Raw genomic sequence first — 25,501 nt, 5'->3', positions numbered from 1 at the left:
GGTGGGTAGTATGGATGGAACTATGAGGAGGGAGGTGGGTAGTATGGATGGAACTATGAGGAGGGAGGTGGGTAGTATGGATGGAGATGAGGAGGGAGGTGGGTAGTGTGGATGGAACTATGAGGAGGGAGGTGGGTAGTATGGATGGAGATGAGGAGGGAGGTGGGTAGTATGGATGGAACTATGAGGAGGGAGGTGGGTACTGTGGATGGAACTAAGAGGAGGGAGGTGGGTACTGTGGATGGAACTAAGAGGAGGGAGGTGGGTAGTGTGGATGGAACTATGAGGAGGGAGGTGGGTAGTATGGATGGAACTACGAGGAGGGAGGTGGGTAGTATGGATGGAACTATGAGGAGGGAGGTGGGTAGTATGGATGGAACTATGAGGAGGGAGGTGGGTAGTATGGATGGAACTATGAGGAGGGAGGTGGGTAGTATGGATGGAGATGAGGAGGGAGGTGGGTAGTATGGATGGAGATGAGGAGGGAGGTGGGTAGTATGGATGGAGATGAGGAGGGAGGTGGGTAGAATGGATGGAACTATGAGGAGGGAGGTGGGTAGTATGGATGGAACTATGAGGAGGGAGGTGGGTAGTATGGATGGAGATGAGGAGAGAGGTGGGTAGTATGGATGGAACTATGAGGAGGGAGGTGGGTAGTATGGATGGAACTATGAGGAGGGAGGTGGGTAGTATGGATGGAACTATGAGGAGGGAGGTGGGTAGTATGGATGGAGATGAGGAGGGAGGTGGGTAGTATGGATGGAGATGAGGAGGGAGGTGGGTAGTATGGATGGATCTATGAGGAGGGAGGTGGGTAGTATGGATGGAACTATGAGGAGGGAGGTGGGTAGTATGGATGGAACTATGAGGAGGGAGGTGGGTAGTATGGATGGAACTATGAGGAGGGAGGTGGGTAGTATGGATGGAACTATGAGGAGGAGGTGGGTAGTGTGGATGGAGATGAGGAGGGAGGTGGGTAGTGTGGATGGAACTATGAGGAGGGAGGTGGGTAGTATGGATGGAACTATGAGGAGGGAGGTGGGTAGTATGGATGGAACTATGAGGAGGGAGGTGGGTAGTATGGATGGAGATGAGGAGGGAGGTGGGTAGTGTGGATGGAACTATGAGGAGGGAGGTGGGTAGTATGGATGGAGATGAGGAAGGAGGTGGGTAGTATGGATGGAACTATGAGGAGGGGAGGTGGGTACTGTGGATGGAACTAAGAGGAGGGAGGTGGGTACTGTGGATGGAACTAAGAGGAGGGAGGTGGGTAGTGTGGATGGAACTATGAGGAGGGAGGTGGGTAGTATGGATGGAACTACGAGGAGGGAGGTGGGTAGTATGGATGGAACTATGAGGAGGGAGGTGGGTAGTATGGATGGAACTATGAGGAGGGAGGTGGGTAGTATGGATGGAACTATGAGGAGGGAGGTGGGTAGTGTGGATGGAACTATGAGGAGGGAGGTGGGTAGTATGGATGGAACTATGAGGAGGGAGGTGGGTAGTGTGGATGGAACTATGAGGAGGGAGGTGGGTAGTATGGATGGAACTATGAGGAGGGAGGTGGGTAGTATGGATGGAGATGAGGAGGGAGGTGGGTAGTGTGGATGGAGATGAGGAGGGAGGTGGGTAGTATGGATGGAGATGAGGAGGGTGGTGGGTAGTATGGATGGAGATGAGGAGGGAGGTGGGTAGTGTGGATGGAACTATGAGGAGGGAGGTGGGTAGTATGGATGGAGATGAGGAAGGAGGTGGGTAGTATGGATGGAACTATGAGGAGGGAGGTGGGTACTGTGGATGGAACTAAGAGGAGGGAGGTGGGTACTGTGGATGGAACTAAGAGGAGGGAGGTGGGTAGTGTGGATGGAACTATGAGGAGGGAGGTGGGTAGTATGGATGGAACTACGAGGAGGGAGGTGGGTAGTATGGATGGAACTATGAGGAGGGAGGTGGGTAGTATGGATGGAACTATGAGGAGGGAGGTGGGTAGTATGGATGGAACTATGAGGAGGGAGGTGGGTAGTGTGGATGGAGATGAGGAGGGAGGTGGGTAGTGTGGATGGAACTATGAGGAGGGAGGTGGGTAGTATGGATGGAACTATGAGGAGGGAGGTGGGTAGTGTGGATGGAACTATGAGGAGGGAGGTGGGTAGTATGGATGGAACTATGAGGAGGGAGGTGGGTAGTATGGATGGAGATGAGGAGGGAGGTGGGTAGTATGGATGGAACTATGAGGAGGGAGGTGGGTAGTGTTGATGGAGATGAGGAGGGAGGTGGGTAGTATGGATGGAACTATGAGGAGGGAGGTGGGTAGTGTGGATGGAACTATGAGGAGGGAGGTGGGTAGTATGGATGGAACTATGAGGAGGGAGGTGGGTAGTGTGGATGGAACTATGAGGAGGGAGGTGGGTAGTATGGATGGAACTATTAGGAGGGAGGTGGGTAGTATGGATGGAACTATGAGGAGGGAGGTGGGTAGTATGGATGGAACTATGAGGAGGGAGGTGGGTAGTATGGATGGAACTATGAGGAGGGGAGGTGGGTAGTATGGATGGAACCATAAGGAGGGAGGTGGGTAGTATGGATGGATATGAGGAGGGAGGTGGGTAGTGTGGATGGAGATGAGGAGGGAGGTGGGTAGTATGGATGGAACTATGAGGAGGGAGGTGGGTTGTATGGATGGAACTATGAGGAGGGAGGTGGGTAGTATGGATGGAACTATGAGTAGGGAGGTGGGTAGTGTGGATGGAGATGAGGAGGGAGGTGGGTAGTATGGATGGAGATGAGGAGGGTGGTGGGTAGTATGGATGGAGATGAGGAGGGAGGTGGGTAGTATGGATGGAACTATGAGGAGGGAGGTGGGTAGTATGGATGGAACTATGAGGAGGGAGGTGGGTAGTGTGGATGGAACTATGAGGAGGGAGGTGGGTAGTATGGATGGAACTATGAGGAGGGAGGTGGGTAGTGTGGATGGAACTATGAGGAGGGAGGTGGGTAGTGTGGATGGAACTATGAGGAGGGGAGGTGGGTAGTATGGATGGAGATGAGGAGGGAGGTGGGTAGTGTGGATGGAGATGAGGAGGAGGTGGGTAGTATGGATGGAGATGAGGAGGGTGGTGGGTAGTATGGATGGAACTATGAGGAGGGAGGTGGGTAGGATGGATGGAACTATGAGGAGGGAGGTGGGTAGTATGGATGGAACTATGAGGAGGGAGGTGGGTAGTATGGATGGAACTATGAGGAGCGAGGTGGGTAGTGTGGATGGAGATGAGGAGGGAGGTGGGTAGTGTGGATGGAGATGAGGAGGGAGGTGGGTAGTATGGATGGAGATGAGGAGGAGGTGGGTAGTATGGATGGAACTATGAGGAGGGAGGTGGGTAGTATGGATGGAGATGAGGAGGGAGGTGGGTAGTGTGGATGGAGATGAGGAGGGAGGTGGGTGGTATGGATGGAGATGAGGAGGGTGGTGGGTAGTATGGATGGAACTATGAGGAGGGAGGTGGGTAGTATGGATGGAACTATGAGGAGGGAGGTGGGTAGTATGGATGGAACTATGAGGAGGGAGGTGGGTAGTATGGATGGAACTATGAGGAGGGAGGTGGGTAGTATGGATGGAACTATGAGGAGGGAGGTGGGTAGTGTGGATGGAACTATGAGGAGGGAGGTGGGTAGTGTGGATGGAGATGAGGAGGGAGGTGGGTAGTATGGATGGAACTATGAGGAGGGAGGTGGGTAGTATGGATGGAAATATGAGGAGGGAGGTGGGTAGTGTGGATGGAGATGAGTAGGGTGGTGGGTAATATGGATGGAACTATGAGGAGGGAGGTGGGTAGTATGGATGGAACTATGAGTAGGGTGGTGGGTAGTATGGATGGAACTATGAGGAGGGAGGTGGGTAGTATGGATGGAACTATGAGGAGGGAGGTGGGTAGTATGGATGGATCTATGAGGAGGGAGGTGGGTAGTATGGATGGAACTATGAGGAGGGAGGTGGGTAGTATGGATGGAACTATGAGGAGGGAGGTGGGTAGTATGGATGGAACTATGAGGAGGAGGTGGGTAGTATGGATGGAACTATGAGGAGGGAGGTGGGTAGTGTGGATGGAGATGAGGAGGGAGGTGGGTAGTGTGGATGGAACTATGAGGAGGGAGGTGGGTAGTATGGATGGAACTATGAGGAGGGAGGTGGGTAGTATGGATGGAACTATGAGGAGGAGGTGGGTAGTATGGATGGAGATGAGGAGGGAGGTGGGTAGTGTGGATGGAACTATGAGGAGGAGGTGGGTAGTATGGATGGAGATGAGGAAGGAGGTGGGTAGTATGGATGGAACTATGAGGAGGAGGTGGGTACTGTGGATGGAACTAAGAGGAGGGAGGTGGGTACTGTGGATGGAACTAAGAGGAGGGAGGTGGGTAGTGTGGATGGAACTATGAGGAGGGAGGTGGGTAGTATGGATGGAACTACGAGGAGGGAGGTGGGTAGTATGGATGGAACTATGAGGAGGGAGGTGGGTAGTATGGATGGAACTATGAGGAGGGAGGTGGGTAGTATGGATGGAACTATGAGGAGGGAGGTGGGTAGTATGGATGGAGATGAGGAGGGAGGTGGGTAGTATGGATGGAGATGAGGAGGGAGGTGGGTAGTATGGATGGAGATGAGGAGGGAGGTGGGTAGAATGGATGGAACTATGAGGAGGAGGTGGGTAGTATGGATGGAACTATGAGGAGGGAGGTGGGTAGTATGGATGGAGATGAGGAGAGAGGTGGGTAGTATGGATGGAACTATGAGGAGGGAGGTGGGTAGTATGGATGGAACTATGAGGAGGGAGGTGGGTAGTATGGATGGAACTATGAGGAGGGAGGTGGGTAGTATGGATGGAGATGAGGAGGGAGGTGGGTAGTATGGATGGAGATGAGGAGGGAGGTGGGTAGTATGGATGGATCTATGAGGAGGGAGGTGGGTAGTATGGATGGAACTATGAGGAGGGAGGTGGGTAGTATGGATGGAACTATGAGGAGGGAGGTGGGTAGTATGGATGGAACTATGAGGAGGGAGGTGGGTAGTATGGATGGAACTATGAGGAGGGAGGTGGGTAGTGTGGATGGAGATGAGGAGGGAGGTGGGTAGTGTGGATGGAACTATGAGGAGGGAGGTGGGTAGTATGGATGGAACTATGAGGAGGGAGGTGGGTAGTATGGATGGAACTATGAGGAGGGAGGTGGGTAGTATGGATGGAGATGAGGAGGGAGGTGGGTAGTGTGGATGGAACTATGAGGAGGGAGGTGGGTAGTATGGATGGAGATGAGGAAGGAGGTGGGTAGTATGGATGGAACTATGAGGAGGGAGGTGGGTACTGTGGATGGAACTAAGAGGAGGGAGGTGGGTACTGTGGATGGAACTAAGAGGAGGGAGGTGGGTAGTGTGGATGGAACTATGAGGAGGGAGGTGGGTAGTATGGATGGAACTACGAGGAGGGAGGTGGGTAGTATGGATGGAACTATGAGGAGGGAGGTGGGTAGTATGGATGGAACTATGAGGAGGGAGGTGGGTAGTATGGATGGAACTATGAGGAGGGAGGTGGGTAGTGTGGATGGAACTATGAGGAGGGAGGTGGGTAGTATGGATGGAACTATGAGGAGGAGGTGGGTAGTGTGGATGGAACTATGAGGAGGGAGGTGGGTAGTATGGATGGAACTATGAGGAGGAGGTGGGTAGTATGGATGGAGATGAGGAGGGAGGTGGGTAGTGTGGATGGAGATGAGGAGGAGGTGGGTAGTATGGATGGAGATGAGGAGGGGTGGTGGGTAGTATGGATGGAGATGAGGAGGGAGGTGGGTAGTGTGGATGGAACTATGAGGAGGGAGGTGGGTAGTATGGATGGAGATGAGGAAGGAGGTGGGTAGTATGGATGGAACTATGAGGAGGGAGGTGGGTACTGTGGATGGAACTAAGAGGAGGGAGGTGGGTACTGTGGATGGAACTAAGAGGAGGGAGGTGGGTAGTGTGGATGGAACTATGAGGAGGGAGGTGGGTAGTATGGATGGAACTACGAGGAGGGAGGTGGGTAGTATGGATGGAACTATGAGGAGGGAGGTGGGTAGTATGGATGGAACTATGAGGAGGGAGGTGGGTAGTATGGATGGAACTATGAGGAGGGAGGTGGGTAGTGTGGATGGAGATGAGGAGGGAGGTGGGTAGTGTGGATGGAACTATGAGGAGGGAGGTGGGTAGTATGGATGGAACTATGAGGAGGGAGGTGGGTAGTGTGGATGGAACTATGAGGAGGGAGGTGGGTAGTATGGATGGAACTATGAGGAGGGAGGTGGGTAGTATGGATGGAGATGAGGAGGGAGGTGGGTAGTATGGATGGAACTATGAGGAGGGAGGTGGGTAGTGTTGATGGAGATGAGGAGGAGGTGGGTAGTATGGATGGAACTATGAGGAGGGAGGTGGGTAGTGTGGATGGAACTATGAGGAGGGAGGTGGGTAGTATGGATGGAACTATGAGGAGGGAGGTGGGTAGTGTGGATGGAACTATGAGGAGGGAGGTGGGTAGTATGGATGGAACTATTAGGAGGGAGGTGGGTAGTATGGATGGAACTATGAGGAGGGAGGTGGGTAGTATGGATGGAACTATGAGGAGGGAGGTGGGTAGTATGGATGGAACTATGAGGAGGGAGGTGGGTAGTATGGATGGAACCATAAGGAGGGAGGTGGGTAGTATGGATGGATATGAGGAGGGAGGTGGGTAGTGTGGATGGAGATGAGGAGGGAGGTGGGTAGTATGGATGGAACTATGAGGAGGGAGGTGGGTTGTATGGATGGAACTATGAGGAGGGAGGTGGGTAGTATGGATGGAACTATGAGTAGGGAGGTGGGTAGTGTGGATGGAGATGAGGAGGGAGGTGGGTAGTATGGATGGAGATGAGGAGGGTGGTGGGTAGTATGGATGGAGATGAGGAGGGAGGTGGGTAGTATGGATGGAACTATGAGGAGGGAGGTGGGTAGTATGGATGGAACTATGAGGAGGGAGGTGGGTAGTGTGGATGGAACTATGAGGAGGGAGGTGGGTAGTATGGATGGAACTATGAGGAGGGAGGTGGGTAGTGTGGATGGAACTATGAGGAGGGAGGTGGGTAGTATGGATGGAACTATGAGGAGGGAGGTGGGTAGTATGGATGGAGATGAGGAGGAGGTGGGTAGTGTGGATGGAGATGAGGAGGGAGGTGGGTAGTATGGATGGAGATGAGGAGGGTGGTGGGTAGTATGGATGGAACTATGAGGAGGGAGGTGGGTAGTATGGATGGAACTATGAGGAGGGAGGTGGGTAGTATGGATGGAACTATGAGGAGGGAGGTGGGTAGTATGGATGGAACTATGAGGACGAGGTGGGTAGTGTGGATGGAGATGAGGAGGGAGGTGGGTAGTGTGGATGGAGATGAGGAGGGAGGTGGGTAGTATGGATGGAGATGAGGAGGGAGGTGGGTAGTATGGATGGAACTATGAGGAGGGAGGTGGGTAGTATGGATGGAGATGAGGAGGGAGGTGGGTAGTGTGGATGGAGATGAGGAGGGAGGTGGGTGGTATGGATGGAGATGAGGAGGGTGGTGGGTAGTATGGATGGAACTATGAGGAGGGAGGTGGGTAGTATGGATGGAACTATGAGGAGGGAGGTGGGTAGTATGGATGGAACTATGAGGAGGGAGGTGGGTAGTATGGATGGAACTATGAGGAGGGAGGTGGGTAGTATGGATGGAACTATGAGGAGGGAGGTGGGTAGTATGGATGGAACTATGAGGAGGGAGGTGGGTAGTGTGGATGGAGATGAGGAGGGAGGTGGGTAGTATGGATGGAACTATGAGGAGGGAGGTGGGTAGTATGGATGGAAATATGAGGAGGGAGGTGGGTAGTGTGGATGGAGATGAGTAGGGTGGTGGGTAATATGGATGGAACTATGAGGAGGGAGGTGGGTAGTATGGATGGAACTATGAGTAGGGAGGTGGGTAGTATGGATGGAACTATGAGGAGGGAGGTGGGTAGTATGGATGGAACTATGAGGAGGGAGGTGGGTAGTATGGATGGATCTATGAGGAGGGAGGTGGGTAGTATGGATGGAACTATGAGGAGGGAGGTGGGTAGTATGGATGGAACTATGAGGAGGGAGGTGGGTAGTATGGATGGAACTATGAGGAGGGAGGTGGGTAGTATGGATGGAACTATGAGGAGGGAGGTGGGTAGTATGGATGGAGATGAGGAGGGAGGTGGGTAGTATGGATGGAACTATGAGGAGGGAGGTGGGTAGTATGGATGGAACTATGAGGAGGGAGGTGGGTAGTATGGATGGAACTATGAGGAGGGAGGTGGGTAGTATGGATGGAGATGAGGAGGGAGGTGGGTAGTGTGGATGGAACTATGAGGAGGGAGGTGGGTAGTATGGATGGAGATGAGGAGGGAGGTGGGTAGTATGGATGGAACTATGAGGAGGGAGGTGGGTACTGTGGATGGAGCTGAGGAGGGAGGTGGGTACTGTGGATGGAACTAAGAGGAGGGAGGTGGGTAGTGTGGATGGAACTATGAGGAGGGAGGTGGGTAGTATGGATGGAACTACGAGGAGGGAGGTGGGTAGTATGGATGGAACTATGAGGAGGGAGGTGGGTAGTATGGATGGAACATGAGGAGGGAGGTGGGTATTATGGATGAAACTATGAGGAGGGAGGTGGGTAGTATGGATGGAGCATGAGGAGGGAGGTGGGTAGTATGGATGAAACTATGAGGAGGGAGGTGGGTAGTATGGATGGAGCTATGAGGAGGGAGGTGGGTAGAATGGATGGAACTATGAGGAGGGAGGTGGGTAGTATGGATGGAACTATGAGGAGGGAGGTGGGTAGTATGGATGGAACTATGAGGAGAGAGGTGGGTAGTATGGATGGAACTATGAGGAGGTAGGTGGGTAGTATGGATGGAACTATGAGGAGGGAGGTGGGTAGTATGGATGGAACTATGAGGAGGGAGGTGGGTAGTATGGATGGAGATGAGGAGGGAGGTGGGTAGTATGGATGGAGATGAGGAGGGAGGTGGGTAGTATGGATGGATCTATGAGGAGGGAGGTGGGTAGTATGGATGGAACTATGAGGAGGGAGGTGGGTAGTATGGATGGAACTATGAGGAGGGAGGTGGGTAGTATGGATGGAACTATGAGGAGGGAGGTGGGTAGTATGGATGGAACTATGAGGAGGGAGGTGGGTAGTGTGGATGGAGATGAGGAGGGAGGTGGGTAGTGTGGATGGAACTATGAGGAGGGAGGTGGGTAGTATGGATGGAACTATGAGGAGGGAGGTGGGTAGTATGGATGGAACTATGAGGAGGGAGGTGGGTAGTATGGATGGAGATGAGGAGGGAGGTGGGTAGTGTGGATGGAACTATGAGGAGGGAGGTGGGTAGTATGGATGGAGATGAGGAAGGAGGTGGGTAGTATGGATGGAACTATGAGGAGGGAGGTGGGTACTGTGGATGGAACTAAGAGGAGGGAGGTGGGTACTGTGGATGGAACTAAGAGGAGGGAGGTGGGTAGTGTGGATGGAACTATGAGGAGGGAGGTGGGTAGTATGGATGGAACTACGAGGAGGGAGGTGGGTAGTATGGATGGAACTATGAGGAGGGAGGTGGGTAGTATGGATGGAACTATGAGGAGGGAGGTGGGTAGTATGGATGGAACTATGAGGAGGGAGGTGGGTAGTATGGATGGAGATGAGGAGGGAGGTGGGTAGTATGGATGGAGATGAGGAGGGAGGTGGGTAGTATGGATGGAGATGAGGAGGGAGGTGGGTAGAATGGATGGAACTATGAGGAGGGAGGTGGGTAGTATGGATGGAACTATGAGGAGGGAGGTAAGGTGGGTAGTATGGATGGAACTATGAGGAGGGAGGTGGGTAGTATGGATGGAACTTGAGGAGGGAGGTGGGTAGTATGGATGGAGATGAGGAGGGAGGTGGGTAGTATGGATGGAGATGAGGAGGGAGGTGGGTAATATGGATGGAACTATGAGGAGGGAGGTGGGTAGTATTGATGGAACTATGAGGAGGGAGGTGGGTAGTATGGATGGAACTATGAGGAGGGTGGTGGGTAGTATGGATGGAGATGAGGAGGGAGGTGGGTAGTATGGATGGAACTATGAGGAGGGAGGTGGGTAGTATGGATGGAGATGAGGAGGGTGGTGGGTAGTATGGATGGAACTATGAGGAGGGAGGTGGGTAGTATGGATGGAACTATGAGGAGGGAGGTGGGTAGTATGGATGGAACTATGAGGAGGGAGGTGGGTAGTGTGGATGGAACTATGAGGAGGGAGGTGGGTAGTATGGATGGAACTATGAGGAGGGAGGTGGGTAGTATGGATGGAGATGAGGAGGGAGGTGGGTAGTGTGGATGGAACTATGAGGAGGGAGAGGGTAGTATGGATGGAACTATGAGGAGGGAGGTGGGTAGTGTGGATGGAACTATGAGGAGGGAGGTGGGTAGTATGGATGGAACTATGAGGAGGGAGGTGGGTAGTATGGATGGAACTATGAGGAGGGAGGTGGGTAGTATGGATGGAGATGAGGAGGGAGGTGGGTAGTATGGATGGAACTATGAGGAGGGAGGTGGGTAGAATGGATAGAACTTTGATGAGGGAGGTGGGTAGTATGGATGGAACTATGAGGAGGGAGGTGGGTAGTATGGATGGAGATGAGGAGGGAGGTGGGTAGTGTGGATGGAACTATGAGGAGGGAGGTTGGTAGTATGGATGGAACTATGAGGAGGGAGGTGTGTAGTATGGATGGAGATGAGGAGGGAGGTGGGTAGTATGGATGGAACGATGAGGAGGGAGGTGGGTAATATGGATGGAACTATGAGGAGGGAGGTGGGTAGTGTGGATGGAGATGAGGAGAGAGGTGGGTAGTATGGATGGAACTATGAGGAGGGATGTGGGTAGTGTGGATGGAACTATGAGGAGGGAGGTGGGTAGTATGGATGGAACTATGAGGAGGGAGGTGTGTAGTATGGATGGAGATGAGGAGGGAGGTGGTTAGTATGGATGGAACTATGAGGAGGGAGGTGGGTAGTATGGATGGAACTATGAGGAGGGAGGTGGGTAGTGTGGATGGAGATGAGGAGGGAGGTGGGTAGTGTGGATGGAACTATGAGGAGGGAGGTGGGTAGTATGGATGGAACTATGAGGAGGGAGGTGGGTAGTGTGGATGGAACTATGAGGAGGGAGGTGGGTAGTATGGATGGAACTATGAGGAGGGAGGTGGGTAGTATGGATGGAGATGAGGAGGGAGGTGGGTAGTATGGATGGAACTATGAGGAGGGAGGTGGGTAGTGTTGATGGAGATGAGGAGGGAGGTGGGTAGTATGGATGGAACTATGAGGAGGGAGGTGGGTAGTGTGGATGGAACTATGAGGAGGGAGGTGGGTAGTATGGATGGAACTATGAGGAGGGAGGTGGGTAGTGTGGATGGAACTATGAGGAGGGAGGTGGGTAGTATGGATGGAACTATTAGGAGGGAGGTGGGTAGTATGGATGGAACTATGAGGAGGGAGGTGGGTAGTATGGGTGGAACTATGAGGAGGGAGGTGGGTAGTATGGATGGAACTATGAGGAGGGAGGTGGGTAGTATGGATGGAACCATAAGGAGGGAGGTGGGTAGTATGGATGGATATGAGGAGGGAGGTGGGTAGTGTGGATGGAGATGAGGAGGGAGGTGGGTAGTATGGATGGAACTATGAGGAGGGAGGTGGGTTGTATGGATGGAACTATGAGGAGGGAGGTGGGTAGTATGGATGGAACTATGAGTAGGGAGGTGGGTAGTGTGGATGGAGATGAGGAGGGAGGTGGGTAGTATGGATGGAGATGAGGAGGGTGGTGGGTAGTATGGATGGAGATGAGGAGGGAGGTGGGTCGTATGGATGGAACTATGAGGAGGGAGGTGGGTAGTATGGATGTAACTATGAGGAGGGAGGTGGGTAGTGTGGATGGAACTATGAGGAGGGAGGTGGGTAGTATGGATGGAACTATGAGGAGGGAGGTGGGTAGTGTGGATGGAACTATGAGGAGGGGAGGTGGGTAGTATGGATGGAACTATGAGGAGGGAGGTGGGTAGTATGGATGGAGTGAGGAGGGAGGTGGGTAGTTGGATGGAGTGAGGAGGGAGGTGGGTAGTATGGATGGAGATGAGGAGGGTGGTGGGTAGTATGGATGGAACTATGAGGAGGGAGGTGGGTAGTATGGATGGAACTATGAGGAGGGAGGTGGGTAGTATGGATGGAACTATGAGGAGCGAGGTGGGTAGTGTGGATGGAGATGAGGAGGGAGGTGGGTAGTGTGGATGGAGATGAGGAGGGAGGTGGGTAGTATGGATGGAGATGAGGAGGGAGGTGGGTAGTATGGATGGAACTATGAGGAGGGAGGTGGGTAGTATGGATGGAGATGAGGAGGGAGGTGGGTAGTGTGGATGGAGATGAGGAGGGAGGTGGGTGGTATGGATGGAGATGAGGAGGGTGGTGGGTAGTATGGATGGAACTATGAGGAGGGAGGTGGGTAGTATGGATGGAACTATGAGGAGGGAGGTGGGTAGTATGGATGGAACTATGAGGAGGGAGGTGGGTAGTATGGATGGAACTATGAGGAGGGAGGTGGGTAGTATGGATGGAACTATGAGGAGGGAGGTGGGTAGTGTGGATGGAACTATGAGGAGGGAGGTGGGTAGTGTGGATGGAGATGAGGAGGGAGGTGGGTAGTATGGATGGAACTATGAGGAGGGAGGTGGGTAGTATGGATGGAAATATGAGGAGGGAGGTGGGTAGTGTGGATGGAGATGAGTAGGGTGGTGGGTAATATGGATGGAACTATGAGGAGGGAGGTGGGTAGTATGGATGGAACTATGAGTAGGGAGGTGGGTAGTATGGATGGAACTATGAGGAGGGATGTGGGTAGTATGGATGGAACTATGAGGAGGGATGTGGGTAGTGTGGATGGAACTATGAGGAGGGAGGTGGGTAGTATGGATGGAACTATGAGGAGGGAGGTGGGTAGTATGGATGGAGATGAGGAGGGAGGTGGGTAGTGTGGATGGAGATGAGGAGGGAGGTGGGTAGTATGGATGGAACTATGAGGAGGGAGGTGGGTAGTATGGATGGAACTATGAGGAGGGAGGTGGGTAGTATGGATGGAGATGAGGAGGGAGGTGGGTAGTGTGGATGGAGATGAGGAGGGAGGTGGGTAGTATGGATGGAGATGAGGAGGGAGGTGGGTAGTATGGATGGAGATGAGGAGGGAGGTGGGTAGTATGGATGGAACTATGAGGACGGAGGTGGGTAGTATGGATGGAGATGAGGAGGGAGGTGGGTAGTGTGGATGGAGATGAGGGAGGTGGGTAGTATGGATGGAGATGAGGAGGGTGGTGGGTAGTATGGATGGAACTATGAGGAGGGAGGTGGGTAGTATGGATGGAACTATGAGGAGTGAGGTGGGTAGTATGGATGGAACTATGAGGAGGGAGGTGGGTAGTATGGATGGAAAATATGAGGAGGGAGATGGGTAGTATGGATGGAACTATGAGGAGGGAGGTGGGTAGTATGGATGGAACTATGAGGAGGGAGGTGGGTAGTATGGATGGAGATGAGGAGGGAGGTGGGTAGTGTGGATGGAGATGAGGAGGGAGGTGGGTAGTATGGATGCAACTATGAGGAGGGTAGTGGGTAGTATGGATGGAACTATGAGGAGGGAGGTGGGTAGTATGGATGGAGATGAGGAGGGAGGTGGGTAGTGTGGATGGAGATGAGGAGGGAGGTGGGTAGTATGGATGGAGATGAGGAGGGAGGTGGGTAGTATGGATGGAGATGAGGAGGGAGGTGGGTAGTATGGATGGAACTATGAGGACGGAGGTGGGTAGTATGGATGGAGATGAGGAGGGAGGTGGGTAGTATGGATGGAACTATGAGGAGGGAGGTGGGTAGTATGGATGGAGATGAGGAGGGAGGTGGGTAGTATGGATGGAACTATGAGGACGGAGGTGGGTAGTATGGATGGAGATGAGGAGGGAGGTGGGTAGTATGGATGGAACTATGAGGACGGAGGTGGGTAGTATGGATGGAGATGAGGAGGGAGGTGGGTAGTATGGATGGAACTATGAGGACGGAGGTGGGTAGTATGGATGGAGATGAGGAGGGAGGTGGGTAGTGTGGATGGAGTTGAGGAGGGAGGTGGGTAGTGTGGATGGAGATGAGGAGGGAGGTGGGTAGTGTGGATGGAGTTGAGGAGGGAGGTGGGTAGTGTGGATGGAGTTGAGGAGGGAGGTGGGTAGTATGGATGGAGATGAGGAGGGAGGTGGGTAGTATGGATGGAACTATGACTAGGGAGGTGGGTAGTGTGGATGGAGATGAGGAGGGAGGTGGGCAGGGTGGATGGAACTATGACTAGGGAGGTGGGTAGTGTGGATGGAGATGAGGAGGGAGGTGGGTAGTATGGATGGAGATGAGGAGGGAGGTGGGTAGTATGGATGGAACTATGACTAGGGAGGTGGGTAGTGTGGATGGAGATGAGGAGGGAGGTGGGCAGGGTGGAAGGAGATGAGTAAAGCACTAAACACACTGTGTCGGTGTTGCCGTGTGATCACCTGCTGGGTGTCGCCCAACGGTGCTGATTAATCATGTAGAATTGGAAAATAAACAGAAAATGACAGCTGATTTCCTGGTCAGAGGATGATTGAAGCACATCTGGCATTTTCCATGGCAACAATGGCCTCAAACCTTGTCATACTGCAATAAGAGGTCTTCATCATTGTGTTGAGTATCTCTACGTCAAATTGTGTTGATTCTTTTGAGTTGCAATAAATGAATGTTCTTGTTGCTACGGCTAGTGGTAATATCGGTTCAGTTGTGTGCTGCAGACTCCTTTCTAAAGGCATCTGTTTCCATCTCTCTGTCCCTCTCTTCCTCCATGCCCATCCCTCTGTCTGTGCTCCCCCTCTCTACTCTCCTCCCTCCCATCCTCCCTCTCAGGCTCGGCTGCGTTGCCAGGCAACATGGCGTACTTTGGGAGTGCCCAGGATGATGTGGATCTGGAGGATGAAGATGATGAAGAGGAGGAGTGTGACGACAGGATGTCAGCTCACAGCCACAACTCAACTTCCTGTCCGTCCTCACAGCGGAAAAACAAAACAACGCCGGGGAAGAAGGTCTCCAATGGACATGGTACTACTGATCTAACATGTTGTTTTGATACTCACTACTGATCTCCATGTTGTTTTGGTACACACAACTGATCTCCATGTTGTTTTGGTAGTCACTACTGATCTCCATGTTGTTTTGGTACTCACTACTGATCTCCATGTTGTTTTGGTACTCACTACTGATCTCCATGTTGTTTTGGTACTCACTACTGATCTCCATGTTGTTTTGGTACTCACTACTGATCTACCATGTTGTTTTGATACTCACTACTGATCTCCATGTTGTTTTAGTACTCACTACTGATCTACCATGTTGTTTTGGTAGTCACTACTGATCTAACATGTTGTTTTGATACTCACTACTGATCTCCATGTTGTTTTAGTACTCACTACTGATCTCCATGTTGTTTTAGTACTCACTACTGATCTCCATGTTGTTTTAGTACTCACTACTGATCTCCATGTTGTTTTAGTACTCACTACTGATCTCCATGTTGTTTTGGTACCCACTACTGATCTCCATGTTGTTTTAGTACTCACTACTGATCTCCATGTTGTTTTAGTACTCACTACTGATCTACCATGTTGTTTTGGTAATCACTACTGATCTACCATGTTGTTTTGGTAGTCACTACTGATCTACCATGTTGTTTTGGTAGTCACTACTGATCTCCATGTTGTTTTGGTAGTCACTACTGCTCTACCATGTTGTTTTGGTACTCACTACTGATCCACCAGGTTGTTTTGGTAGTCTCTACTGATCTACCATGTTGTTTTGGTAGTCACTACTGATCCACCAGGTTATTTTGGTACCCACTACTGATCTACCATGTTGTTTTGGTACTCGCTACTGATCTACCATGTTGTTTTGGTACTCACTACTGATCTACCATGTTGTTTTGGTCGTCACTACTGCTCTACCATGTTGTTTTAGTACTCACTACTGATCTACCATGTTGTTTTGGTACACACAACTGATCTACCATGTTGTTTCGGTACCCACTACTGATCTACCATGTTGTTTTAGTACTCACTACTGATCTACCATGTTGTTTTAGAACACACTACTGATCTACCATGTTGTTTTGGTACCCACTACTGATCTATCATGTTGTTTTGGTACCCACTACTGATCTACCATGTTGTTTTGGTACTCACTACTGATCTCCTTTTTGTTTTGGTACCCACAACTGATCTACCATGTTGTTTTGGTACCCACTACTGATCTACCATGTTGTTTTAGTACCCACTACTGATCTACCATGTTGTTTTGGTAGTCACTACTGATCTACCATATTGTTTTGGTACTCACTACTGATCTACCATGTTGTTTTGGTAGTCACTACTGATCTACCATGTTGTTTTGGTACTCACTACTGATCTCCATGTTGTTTTGGTAGTCACTACTGCTCTCCATGTTGTTTTGATACTCACTACTGATCTCCATGTTGTTTTAGTACTCACTACTGATCTCCATGTTGTTTTGATACTCACTACTGATCTCCATGTTGTTTTAGTACTCACTACTGATCTACCATGTTGTTTTGGTAGTCACTACTGATCTAACATGTTGTTTTGATACTCACTACTGATCTACCATGTTGTTTTGATACTCACTACTGATCTCCATGTTGTTTTAGTACTCACTACTGATCTACCATGTTGTTTTGGTAGTCACTACTGATCTAACATGTTGTTTTGATACTCACTACTGATCTCCATGTTGTTTTAGTACTCACTACTGATCTCCATGTTGTTTTAGTACTCACTACTGATCTCCATGTTGTTTTGGTACCCACTACTGATCTACCATGTTGTTTTAGTACTCACTACTGATCTACCATGTTGTTTTAGTAGTCTCTACTGATCTACCATGTTGTTTTGGTACTCACTACTGATCCACCAGGTTGTTTTGGTAGTCACTACTGCTCTACCATGTTGTTTTGGTACTCACTACTGATCCACCAGGTTGTTTTGGTAGTCTCTACTGATCTACCATGTTGTTTTGGTAGTCACTACTGATCCACCAGGTTGTTTTGGTACCCACTACTGATCTACCATGTTGTTTTGGTACTCGCTACTGATCTACCATGTTGTTTTGGTAGTCACTACTGCTCTACCATGTTGTTTTAGTACTCACTACTGATCTACCATGTTGTTTTGGTACACACAACTGATCTACCATGTTGTTTCGGTACCCACTACTGATCTACCATGTTGTTTTAGTACTCACTACTGATCTACCATGTTGTTTTAGAACACACTACTGATCTACCATGTTGTTTTGGTACCCACTACTGATCTATCATGTTGTTTTGGTACCCACTACTGATCTACCATGTTGTTTTGGTACTCACTACTGATCTCCTTTTTGTTTTGGTACTCACTACTGATCTACCATGTTGTTTTGGTACCCACTACTGATCTCCATGTTGTTTTGGTACTCACTACTGCTCTCCATGTTGTTTTGGTAGTCACTACTGATCTCCATGTTGTTTTGGTAGTCACTACTGATCTACCATGTTGTTTTGGTACTCACTACTGATCTACCATGTTGTTTTGGTACACACTACTGATCTCCATGTTGTTTTGGTACTCACTACTGATCTACCATGTTGTTTTGGTACTCACTACTGATCTCCATGTTGTTTTGGTAGTCACTACTGATCTACCATGTTGTTTTGGTACTCACTACTGATCTCCATGTTGTTTTGGTAGTCACTACTGATCTACCATGTTGTTTTAGTACTCACTACTGATCTCCATGTTGTTTTGGTACTCACTACTGATCTCCATGTTGTTTTGGTAGTCACTACTGCTCTCCATGTTGTTTTGGTACTCACTACTGATCTCCATGTTGTTTTAGTACTCACTACTGATCTACCATGTTGTTTTAGTACTCACTACTGATCTACCATGTTGTTTTGGTAGTCACTACTGCTCTCCATGTTGTTTTGGTACCCACTACTGATCTCCATGTTGTTTTGGTAGTCACTACTGATCTACCATGTTGTTTTAGTACTCACTACTGATCTCCATGTTGTTTTGGTACTCACTACTGATCTCCATGTTGTTTTGGTAGTCACTACTGCTCTCCATGTTGTTTTGGTACTCACTACTGATCTCCATGTTGTTTTGGTACTCACTACTGATCTACCATGTTGTTTTGGTAGTCACTACTGATCTACCATGTTGTTTTAGTACTCACTACTGATCTACCATGTTGTTTTAGTACTCACTACTGATCTACCATGTTGTTTTGGTAGTCACTACTGATCTCCATGTTGTTTTGGTACCCACTACTGCTCTCCATGTTGTTTTGGTAGTCACTACTGATCTACCATGTTGTTTTAGTACTCACTACTGATCTCCATGTTGTTTTGGTACTCACTACTGATCTCCATGTTGTTTTGGTAGTCACTACTGCTCTCCATGTTGTTTTGGTACTCACTACTGATCTCCATGTTGTTTTGGTAGTCACTACTGCTCTCCATGTTGTTTTGGTACTCACTACTGATCTCCATGTTGTTTTGGTAGTCACTACTGCTCTCCATGTTGTTTTGTTCACCTTCTTGTTCAGTCAGTCAGTCAGTCAGTCAGTCAGTCACTCACTCACTCACTCACTCACTCACTCACTCACTCACTTAGTCGTTTGCTTGGTTTGCTCACAATAACTCAGTCAGCCAGTTACGTCACTCACTCTTTCCCAGACGTCGTTCTACTCTACCTAGTAACAGAGCCTAGAGGCCCATACTGTATAATTCTCCCTCACCAATCAGAAGAAGCCTAGTTAATTACAGCTCTGTCTCCTCTCACACCATGAGTTGATGGGGAGCATCCCAAATCTATAGTGCACTACTTTTAACCAGGACCCAGGCCAAAAGTAGTGCACTACAAACCATGTACTCAATGATCCGCGTCCACAAACAGAGCTCCATCATCCTCCCTTTACACACACACACACACACACACACACACACACACACACACACACACACACACACACACACACACACACACACACACACACACACACACACACACACACACACACACACACACAACCTGTATGCATAGCACCAGGCGTTATTCACTTCAACTGAAGCAAAGTATACACAGTCCTCACCCAGAGCTCACCCAGGGCCTGGGTCTTAAAGGTTCAGCAGCTCTCACCCAGGGCCATGGGTCTTAAAGGTGCAGCAGCTCTCACCCAGGGCCATGGGTCTTAAAGGAGCAGCAGCTCTCACCCAGACCTCACCCAGGGCCATAGGTCTTAAAGGTGCAGCAGCTCTCACCCAGACCTCACCCAGGGCCATGGGTCTTAAAGGAGCAGCAGCTCTCACAAAAGGGCTATGGGTCTTAAAGGAGCAGCAGCTCTCACCCAGACCTCACCCAGGGCCATGGGTCTTAAAGGAGCAGCAGCTCTCACAAAAGGGCTATGGGTCTTAAAGGAGCAGCAGCTCTCACCCAGACCTCACCCAGGGCCATGGGTCTTAAAGGAGCAGCAGCTCTCACCCAGGGCCATGGGTCTTAAAGGTGCAGCAGCTCTCACCCAGGGCCATGGGTCTTAAAGGAGCAGCAGCTCTCACCCAGGGCCATGGGTCTTAAAGGTGCAGCAGCTCTCACCCAGGGCCATGGGTCTTAAAGGAGCAGCAGCTCTCACCCAGACCTCACCCAGGGCCATGCATCTTAAAGGTGCAGCAATGTTTGTACAGTATACATATAGAGTTCCATATAGAACCTATGGTTGGACATATATAGTTCCATATAGAACCTATGGTTGGACATATAGAGTTCCATATAGAACCTATGGTTGGACACATAGAGGTCCATATAGAACCCATTGTTGGACATATAGAGTTCCATATAGAACCTATGGTTGGACACATAGAGTTCCATATAGAACCCATGGTTGGACATATAGAGTTCCATATAGAACCTATGGTTGGACACATAGAGGTCCATATAGAACCCATGGTTGGACACATAGAGTTCCATATATAACCTATGGTTGGACATATAGAGGTACATATAGAACCTATGGTTGGACAAATATAGTTCTATATAGAACCCATGGTTGGACAAATAGAGGTCCATATAGAACCTATGGTTGGACACATAGAGGTCCATATAGAACCTATGGTTGGACATATAGAGTTCCATATAGAACCTATGGTTGGACACATAGAGGTCCATATAGAACCTATGGTTGGACACATAGAGGTCCATATAGAACCTATGGTTGGACACATAGAGTTCCATATAGAACCCATGGTTGGACACATAGAGGTCCATATAGAACCCATGGTTGGACACATAGAGTTCCATATAGAACCTATGGTTGGACATATAGAGTTCCATATAGAACCTATGGTTGGACACATAGAGGTCCATATAGAACCTATGGTTGGACATATAGAGGTCCATATAGAACCTATGGTTGGACATATAGAGGTCCATATAGAACCCATGGTTGGACACATAGAGGTCCATATAGAACCTATGGTTGGACACATAGAGGTCCATATAGAACCTATGGTTGGACATATAGAGGTCCATATAGAACCTATGGTTGGACACATAGAGGTCCATATAGAACCTATGGTTGGACATATATAGTTCCATATAGAACCTATGGTTGGACACATAGAGGTCCATATAGAACCTATGGTTGGACATATAGAGGTCCATATAGAACCTATGGTTGGACATATAGAGGTCCATATAGAACCTATGGTTGGACACATAGAGGTCCATATAGAACCTATGGTTGGACACATAGAGGTCCATATAGAACCTATGGTTGGACATATAGAGGTCCATATAGAACCTATGGTTGGACATATAGAGGTCCATATAGAACCTATGGTTGGACACATATAGACCTCCTCTCCTCTGCCCTCAGTTGTTCTATGGGCCTACAGAGTCCGAGTCACAAATGGCACCCTATTCCCTTCATAGTGCACTACGTTTAACCAGGTCCCATCAGCCTATTCCCTCTATAGTGTGGCAGGTAGCCGGCAGGTAGCCTAGTGGTTAGAGCGTTGGGCCAGTAACCGAAAGGTTGCAAGATCGAATTCCCGAGCTGACAAGGTAAAAATCTGTTGTTCTGTCCCTGAACAAGGAAGTTAACCCACTGTTCCTAGGCTGTCATTGAAAATAAGAATTTGTTCTTAACTGACTTGCCTAGTTAAATAAAGGTTAAATAGTGCACTACTTTTAACCAGAGCCCTTAGTTTTTGACCTATGGGCCCTGGTTACTATAAAGGTAATAGTCTGCCATTTGGGACACAGCCAGAGTGGAGTACAGTGTTTGAGGAAGTGTGTCTTGGGACGGATGTGAACATGCTAGGTCTTGTGCAGACAGTCAGTAGTATGTATGGAAGGGGGGGGGGGGGGTGAAACCAGAGACTGCCGTCAACTCAGCTGGAATCCTGGAGCAACCAGACTCCAAGAAACGGAGAAAGTTGAGCTCATGTTTATTCTGTCAACTATGATGGATGGATGAAGGAGGAGGAGGAGTGCTTGTCTACATGTTGGACATACACTTAAATCAGCCTGGCCAGAGTTGAGGAAGGGATGTGTGTGTGAGCATTTGTTTGTGTGTATGAGTGTGTGTGAGAGCATTTGTTTGTGTGTATGAGTGTGTGTGAGAGCATTTGTTTGTGTGTGCGAGTGTGTGTACTGTATACAGAGGGTGTGTGTGTGTGTGGGTGCTGAAAAGTGCTCTGTGGGAAAGCCAAACGTTACCCGGAGCCAGAGTGTTGGTCCTACACACGTTGAGGGAACCAGAGACTTCTCCCAGCTAGAGCTTGTGCCAAGTAGGACACTTTAATATGCTGCACTGGCGGGAGGCCAACTGCTTAGCGTAAAATACAGCTCCCTCAGGCAGATATAGAGCACCGCTTTCACTGATTAACTGACCCAACAAACACTATTTCTCTGTTTCACTATAATCTTACTTTCCAACATTGGACACTTTCTTTTCAGTAGGCCTATCATAACACTACTTGGAGTTTGAAAGCTGCAGGATATTTGAATGGATGGATTTTAGATTTTAATATAACCTTGGGTGGTACTAGATGTATTTTGTTCCTAGTTTCAAAGAGATATTGAGTGCCGTTGAAATTAAAGCGTCATAAAGAAATGGTATTTGTCACTGTTCAAATAGGTGTTTGTTAGAATGACACTTCTGGGAGCACCACAGTGAGTCACTGAAAGCTTTTTAACTGATTTGATTAAGCACCGTCTTTTCAACGTACCGTCTTTTCAAAGCACCGTCTTTTCAACGTACCGTCTTTTCAACGTACCGTCTTTTCAACGCACCGTCTTTTCAACGTACCGTCTTTTCAAAGCACCGTCTTTTCAACGTACCGTCTTTTCAAAGCACCGTCTTTTCAACGTGCACGTCTTTTCAACGCTGCCGTCTTTTCAACGTACTGTCTTTTCAAAGCACCGTCTTTTCAACGTACCGTCTTTTCAACGTACCGTCTTTTCAAAGCACCGTCTTTTCAAAGCACCGTCTTTTCAACGTACCGTCTTTTCAACGTACTTTCAACGTACCGTCTTTTCAACGCACCGTCTTTTCAACGCACCGTCTTTTCAACGTACCGTCTTTTCAACGCACCGTCTTTTCAACGTACCGTCTTTTCAACGTACTTTCAACGTACCGTCTTTTCAACGCACCATCTTTTCAAAGCACCGTCTTTTCAACGCACCGTCTTTTCAAAGCACCGTCTTTTCAACGCACCGTCTTTTCAAAGCACCGTCTTTTCAACGTACCGTCTTTTCAACGTACCGTCTTTTCAACGTACCGTCTTTTCAAAGCACCGTCTTTTCAACGTACCGTCTTTTCAACGCACCGTCTTTTCAAAGCACCGTCTTTTCAACGTACCGTCTTTTCAACGTACCGTCTTTTCAAAGCACCGTCTTTTCAACACACCGTCTTTTCAAAGCACCGTCTTTTCAACGCACCGTCTTTTCAACGCACCGTCTTTTCAAAGCACCGTCTTTTCAACGTACCGTCTTTTCAAAGCACCGTCTTTTCAACGTACCGTCTTTTCAACGTACCGTCTTTTCAAAGCACCGTCTTTTCAACGTACCGTCTTTTCAAAGCACCGTCTTTTCAAAGCACCGTCTTTTCAACGTACCGTCTTTTCAACGTACCGTCTTTTCAACGTACCGTCTTTTCAATGCACCGTCTTTTCAAAGCACCGTCTTTTCAAGGTACCGTCTTTTCAAAGCACCGTCTTTTCAACGTACCGTCTTTTCAAGTTACTTTGGAATAATAATGTACCTGTAACTGTAACAGACATAAAACAAATATAGACATATCATAACGGATTGACAGTTGCATCCCACTGAGAACACACTGGTTGAATCAATGTTGTTTCCACGTCAATTCAATGAAATGACGTTGAACCAACGTGGATTAGACGTTGAATTGACGTCTGTGCCCAGTAGGATAGCTCTTAACACACATGACAGATAGACTGACACTGCTATCATAGTTATCAGCTTAGGCATTGTCTTCCGTATATTATTCAAGTGTGAAATATGGTTTATCTGAGAAGCTTCTGCATAGTTTGAATAGCTAGCCTACTTTTGTTTGTCCATTTAGTGTGGTATTTATGGTTTGTTAATAATAGCTGCACACACATTCAGTGTGGATGTGGCTTTGGCCACAACACGTTCAAGGTTAATGTAAGGATAGAGTAAACAGAAAAGTTGTAAAACTGATGTTGAAAACAGTGTAAACAGTCCATACATTTCATCGTTCTCATTCTGTGTTCCAGTGTTGAATGGCCACTGCAGGTCCTTACGGGGGAAGGAGCTCTTCCTGAGGCCCAGAGGGAGAGAGGCTATCCAGGCCAGAGAGAGGGCTGAGAGGGGAGAGGCCCGGAGGGAGAACCACAGGACCTCTACAGGACCCCCAGCCAGGACCTCCAGCACCACCCACAGTCTTCGCCACAGCAGGCCCACCCAGGAGCACCCAAAGCAGGTACACCAGGGAGACACAGATGGGCTGGGATGGAGAGTACCTGGGCTGAATCCCAAATGGCACTCTATTGAATATTCTCGATGTAGTGTACTACCCTTGACCAAGGCCTATAGGGCTCTGGACAAAAGTGGTGTACTATATAGGGAATAGGGTGCCTTTCGGGACAGATTAAGTGTGTGTCTGATGCCAGCGTGCCAGTCTGTTAGTGTTGGCCCCAGTATTCTGTCGCTGCTGGAGGGTTTACATTTCCTGTCCTCCTGGTACAGCTTCCTGTTGGCTACAGACATGCTGACCTCTCTCTCTCTCTCTCTCTCTCTCTCTCTCTCTCTCTCTCTCTCTCTCTCTCTCTCTCTCTCTCTCTCTCTCTCTCTCTCTCTCTCTCTCTCTCTCTCTCTCTCTCTCTCTCTCTCTCTCTCTCTCTCTCTCTCTCTCTCTCTCTCTCTCTCTCTCTCTCTCTCTCTCTCTCTCTCTCTCTCTCTCTCTCTCTCTCTCTCTCTCTCTCTCTCTCTCTCTCTCTCTCTCTCTCTCTCTCTCTCTCTCTCTCTCTCTCTCAAACCAGACTTCCCCTCGGCCGTAACTAACCCCTCAACGTTTACAAATCTGATCTGTAAGGTTTAAGGAAGCAGTATGGTGGAAACTCCACCACTACACTGCTGACATAGTCACATTGTTCTGTATGGCAACTGGGAGCAGTGATGCCCTCTGGTGGGCGGAGTGGGATGGTTCCCTCATTCTTCCCAGCAACACTCAGCCCCTCCCCGACACACAGACTCCTTTATGTAGAGGAATAATACTGACAGTTACTGGCTTCATGTACATAACCTTGGCAGACATACGTCATTATGAATATTTAGCATGAGTGCTATTTGAAACACATATCAATTTGGGTCTTCATTCAGTCTCTGATCCAAATGGCACCCTATTCCCTATGTAGTGCACTACTTTTGATTGGTGCCCTATGGGCTCTGGACAAAAGTAGGCAACTATATAGGGATTAGGATGCCATTTGGGACACAGTCCTGATCTCCTTTGTGCATCTGCTGTTGTATAGGAGGGATGCCAGAAACCTCTCCCTGTCCTTGGCAATACAACAGGTGACAGATTGTCTGGTGTCCTGTCCACCTTGGTCTGGAACTAATCAACTACACCTCAGTAAGAGAGGAGATCTGAAGTCTGTAATGTTCCACTACTGTATATGATCAGCTTAAAACGTGGACCGAGCAGCTATAGATATAGAAGGAGAAGACATGCTGGACCTAGGTATAAATGATGGAGCTAGGTATAAATGAT

General features: G+C 49.1%; 1 protein-coding gene across 1 annotated transcript in view; it reads left to right on the top strand.

Annotated features, from left to right (window-relative positions):
• Nucleotides 1-25,501, top strand: part of LOC106574054 (protein Jumonji) — a 181,484-nt gene that overhangs the window by 81,615 nt on the left and 74,368 nt on the right. The window contains exons 5-6 of the mRNA XM_045719244.1: nucleotides 15,041-15,232; nucleotides 24,006-24,211. Coding sequence (XP_045575200.1) covers nucleotides 15,041-15,232; nucleotides 24,006-24,211 — 398 coding nt within the window. The remainder of the gene's footprint in view (nucleotides 1-15,040; nucleotides 15,233-24,005; nucleotides 24,212-25,501) is intronic.

Source organism: Salmo salar, chromosome ssa05 (genome assembly GCF_905237065.1).
Source record: "Salmo salar chromosome ssa05, Ssal_v3.1, whole genome shotgun sequence".
Lineage (NCBI taxonomy): Eukaryota > Metazoa > Chordata > Actinopteri > Salmoniformes > Salmonidae > Salmo > Salmo salar.
Note: the sequence above shows the minus strand (reverse complement) of the source record. Positions and strands in the feature narration are given on the sequence as shown.